The 4,564-nt window shown below is 31.3% G+C and overlaps 1 protein-coding gene across 1 annotated transcript; it reads left to right on the top strand.

The window, feature by feature from the left end:
• Positions 1-1,358: 1,358 nt before the first annotated feature.
• On the top strand, positions 1,359-4,156 carry LOC149231734 (UDP-glycosyltransferase 74E2-like). The gene is made up of 5 exons (XM_089381729.1): positions 1,359-1,488; positions 1,680-1,797; positions 3,155-3,236; positions 3,389-3,580; positions 3,680-4,156. Exons 1-5 carry the CDS (start codon positions 1,359-1,361, stop codon positions 4,154-4,156), a joined length of 999 nt encoding a protein of 332 aa, XP_089237855.1.
• The last annotated feature ends 408 nt before the right edge of the window (positions 4,157-4,564 follow it).

Raw genomic sequence — 4,564 nt, 5'->3', positions numbered from 1 at the left:
GTAACTAACCATTAAAAATATAAATATATATTTTAAAAGAATATTTACACACTTAACATATAAATTTATTTTAAACATAAAATACTTATAATAAACTTGTGTAAAAATCCATCTTATATTAAATATCATATAATTTATATATAAATGGATGTATGGATGAATAAAAAACTCTAAAATTTACTATCTTATTTACCATTATAAATGTAAAACTAAACCATTTGATTTAATATGGAATTTTATGTAAACTAAACAATTTGGTCTAATATGTATTTTTATTCGTAACATTTATATTTATAATTGAAAACAATTCTAATTATTTTTTTATTTCCAATATTATAATTTTCCTTTTAATAATTTAAAATATTAAAAAATATTATATTTAAATAACAATAAAAGATACACTTTCAATTTTTCTCTCTATTGAATTTTAAATAATCAATTTTTTTTTTACGAATAAAATTCAATTGATACTTAAAAGTAGTTGACAATATATTCCTGCGAATATATTCCCTCTTTCCCACGTGCAATGATTCTATGCTAAACTAATAGGCATGTCAGGTGTACACGTTAACAACTTTCACGCTAATTTTCAATAGACGGGAGCTTTTGAAATTAATACACGGAAAATTTCTACGTCGTTCAAGTTACAGACGTTGAATTGCTGATATCCTTTAATTGGTATATATTTAAATGTTTAAATTTCGTATTGATTTACAGATATTTGAGTTGTCTTTAGTGTGATTTTTTGGATTTTCAGGAGTTGGAATTTGGTGGAAAAATTTGAGGTGAAATATTCATTTGTGTTATTTAAACTAGTTTTTTACGATAAGTTTTTTTGGTCAAATGTTTCTAAAATCCGGCCGGAATTTATTGAAATAACAAGCTTAATGGGTAATCCTGTGCAATCAAAGTGACCTAAATGTTTTCCAAGGCGCTGAATCCATATATACAATCAAAAAAACTAGTTTAAATAAGACAAATCAAGATTTCACCTCAAATTTTTCCACCGGATTCTAGCAATGGAAAGTCCAAAAAGTTGCACTTTTTCTAAAATCCGGCAGGAATTTATTAAAATGACGAGCTTGATGGGTAATCGTGTGCAATCGAAGTGACCTAGGGTTTTCCAAAGTGTTGAATCTATATATACAGTGAAAAAATAACTTAAATAACACAAATCAAAATTTCACCTCTAATTTTTCCACCAAATTCCAACATAAAAAAGTCTAAAAAATTAAACTAAAAATAACTCAATAATTGATATATATCTAAATGTTTAAATTTCTTATAAATTTTTAGAAAACGACAGCTTTGTTGAATTTTTAGAAAACGACAGCTTTGTTGAATCATGTTTTATTGGAATGAATCCCGACGTCACGCCTTTCGTGGGATCACACGCGAAGTCCATATACGTAACTGATGATCCAGTAGCTGGGAGAAGGCAAGGCGGCAGCACCGTAAAATTGGAATTTGGAAAAATGAGTTTAATAGGTGGGTTGGATTTGTGTTTTTGATGTGGAAAAAATTCAACATCATCAAAATCATGTGGAGCATACTAAAATTTTGAAATTTAATAATGTAAAATTTTGAAATTTAATAACTGTAATTTATAATTATAAAATTTAGTATCTGATTCCATCAATTTTTTTATAATTTCCTGGACAAATTTAAAAGCTGGTCAGACTACAGCGTTGGGAGAATGTTCAATCCAATGTATTATGTCGTAAATAAGAAAGATTCGCTACTTACTCCTTCTGAGTCATGGGCAGACGTTTCCGTCTTGTCTTTGAATTTTTATTGGTATTTTTACTCATAAAAATTTTATGGAAATTATTTTAACTAATATTAAAAATATTAGTATGATGGGTATAAGTTAAAGGTTTCATTTGTATTTATTATTATAAATATATAATAATAGAAATAATGTTGAAAAACAGTTATTATAATGAAAATATTATTAATATCATTATAATTAATAATTATTATTAATTTATATCAAATATTAAATGTAATTTATTATAATTTAATTATTTATTATAATTTAATTTTAAATTATGTAATATAAATTAATTATTTATTTGATAATAGCAGTAATATTATTGAATTAAAGTTTTTGTGATCTATATCAAAAAAATTTAAATAAGTTTTTAGCGATAATCACATCGGAATTCATTTGTCGACGCGTTTTGAACCAACAAGTGTGGTTCATCATAACACGTTGACAAATGAATTTTGATGTGATTATCGCCGAAAATCTATCTCAAAAAAGGTAATAATATTAATAAATAATAATAATTTTAATAATAATAATTATTTATTTAGTTATAATTAATTCATATCATTATTATTATTAATTATTAATAAAAAATTGTATTAATACATATTTATTATTAATTATTAATATTTAGGCCGATAGGCTTTCCTATGCATCAATTTTTTCGTCAACACTTTTATCCTGCTCCGTTTGATCAAGTGAGACACTTTCAACCGTTGATTTGAAGTGTCACTGCTTTTTCCAGCATGGCAAGATATTTTTACTGCTTTTTCCCATTCTTTTATGTTACTCTTGAAGATATTTTTACTGCTTTTTCCGTTTCTTTGGTTTGCCAATTGTTGTCGCTGTTCTTCTTTCCTGGCTTTTGGCAAGCACTGTTCTTCTTCCTGACTTTTGGCAAGCACTAATTAGTATTAAATTATATACCTCATACACCCATTAAAAGTACCTGCCGCCAACTCTTTAGACTTAATCCCCAAACCCCCAAAGCCGCGGTTTGAAGCTCTGTAAAGAGCTTTTCGAAATTTGACTTCCATTCTCTGATTGCTCTAATGTGTTCCGCTCGCTGGTGTGGTTTGTTCTGGGCGCAGTTTTGCATTTATGTTGAGCTCACTATATTCCGCCGAGACCCATCTGACTTAACAGAATTTTGTTGTTGTTCGAGGGGTTCTACATTGGCCCCTCAACCTATGTCAGCTTCCATCTTCTCCTACGATAGAAATCTCAGCTCGATCTGCAGGCCATTACCCGACAGGTGCTTATTTTCCTTCAAATTGTCATAAACACATGTGTTTTTGTTCTCTAGATAAGAGTTGTTAAATATAATTTTTTTCTCTATTTCTTTCTACAAATGGTAACTAAATTCATCTTTTTGGACTGCAGGGGTATTGTTTCACCTACACGCGGGTTTTGGCCGTCAGAAGGCTCAGGATTTCACCAAAAGTTTTGGATGTTCGGCTCTCGGGTTGATTCCAACTCAATATATCGATTCTTGCCAATAATTTCTTCCTTAAACTGGTATGGATACCCATAATACTAATTGGGTTCGCTCTTCGCTCAATACCCTGAAATTCTCTAATGGGTTCTACTCGCTGTTGTGGTTTGTTCTGTACACAGTTTGTTCTTGGCAATTCTTTTGACGGTCTCGAAAGAAAGGAAGTGAATTTGAACCCTCTGGTACTGCATGTTCGCCCGTTGCTTCCCTCTGGTTTTTTGAACGGTGAACATTCCAAGGACATGAGAGTTGGAACGAGCATTTGGACAGAATGTGACTGTTCTGAATGGCTGGATGCAAAGCCTAATCGTTCGGTTCTATACGTTTCCTTTGGGAGTATGGTTCATGTGACTAAAGCTCAGCTGGAGGAAATAGCGATGGTTTTGAAGGACAGCGGGCAGTTGTTCCTCTAGGCTCTTCGTCCAGACATAGTCTCTTCAACAGTCTCAGACAGCTTACCCCACGGTTTTCTGGATGAGATAAAAGGGCAGGGGCTCGTTGTTCCATGGTGCAATCAGCTGCAAGTGTTATTCCATTTGTCCGTTGTGGGATTCGTTACTCATTGCGGATGGAACTCAATGCTTGAAAGCATAGCTGGTGGAGTTCCCATGGTAGGGCTTCCATTTTGGGCGGATCAATTCACCAACAGCAAGCTCATGGTCGATGAATGGAAAATTGGATACAGATTGAGTGGTGGGAAAGGACTGATACTAAAGAAAGAGATATCCAGAACTATCAGAAAATTGTTCAGTGACGAAGTGATGGAGGTAAAGAAAAATGTGGAGGCTCTAAGAGACAATGCGAGGACTGCGGTGCGAAGAGGAGGATCTTCGGATATAAACATTGAGAGCTTCCTAAAAAGTTTGAAGGGGAACCGTATCGCTAAATAACTGCATGATGGTGAACCTTCTCGCACATGTTTATCACTCGTATGACGCATGATGTTTGAGCTAAGTTTATAAATGTTTTAGTTGAATTTATACAAAATTATTCGTATAAATTGGAAGTTATTTAAATTCAAAAGGGGAAAAAATTGAAATTGAGCACTATTTGATCCTGTCTTTATATCTAAAATGTGTGGTTTCAAAAAAATAAAACGAATTTAATTTAATTTCGTGGTATTCTAATATGTGCTTCATTCCCTTTCTATTTAAGTAGAGGTTTATATTTAAGTAGAGGATGATTTAATCCATTACGCTGAATTTTACCAGTGAATCATTATAACTGTTTCCGTTTATCATAAGCGTAAAGTTTTATATAATTTTTGTTTTTTATTTTTTTAATAATGATGGCAGTTA

Source organism: Pinus tabuliformis, chromosome J (genome assembly GCF_031772625.1).
Source record: "Pinus tabuliformis cultivar Carrire ecotype Pingquan chromosome J, CPIR1, whole genome shotgun sequence".
Taxonomy (NCBI): domain Eukaryota; kingdom Viridiplantae; phylum Streptophyta; class Pinopsida; order Pinales; family Pinaceae; genus Pinus; species Pinus tabuliformis.
This window is presented reverse-complemented; position numbering and strand designations above follow the sequence as displayed.

Coding starts and splice junctions, on each gene's coding strand:
- LOC149231734 (XM_089381729.1), top strand. CDS start 1,359: ATGAATCCCGACGTCACGCCTTTCGTGGGATCACACGCGAAGTCCATA. Junction 1,798..3,154: donor TTGTCTTTGAATTTTTATTG/GTATTTTTACTC, acceptor TTTGGACTGCAG/GGGTATTGTTTCACCTACAC. Junction 3,581..3,679: donor ATGCAAAGCCTAATCGTTCG/GTTCTATACGTT, acceptor TTGTTCCTCTAG/GCTCTTCGTCCAGACATAGT.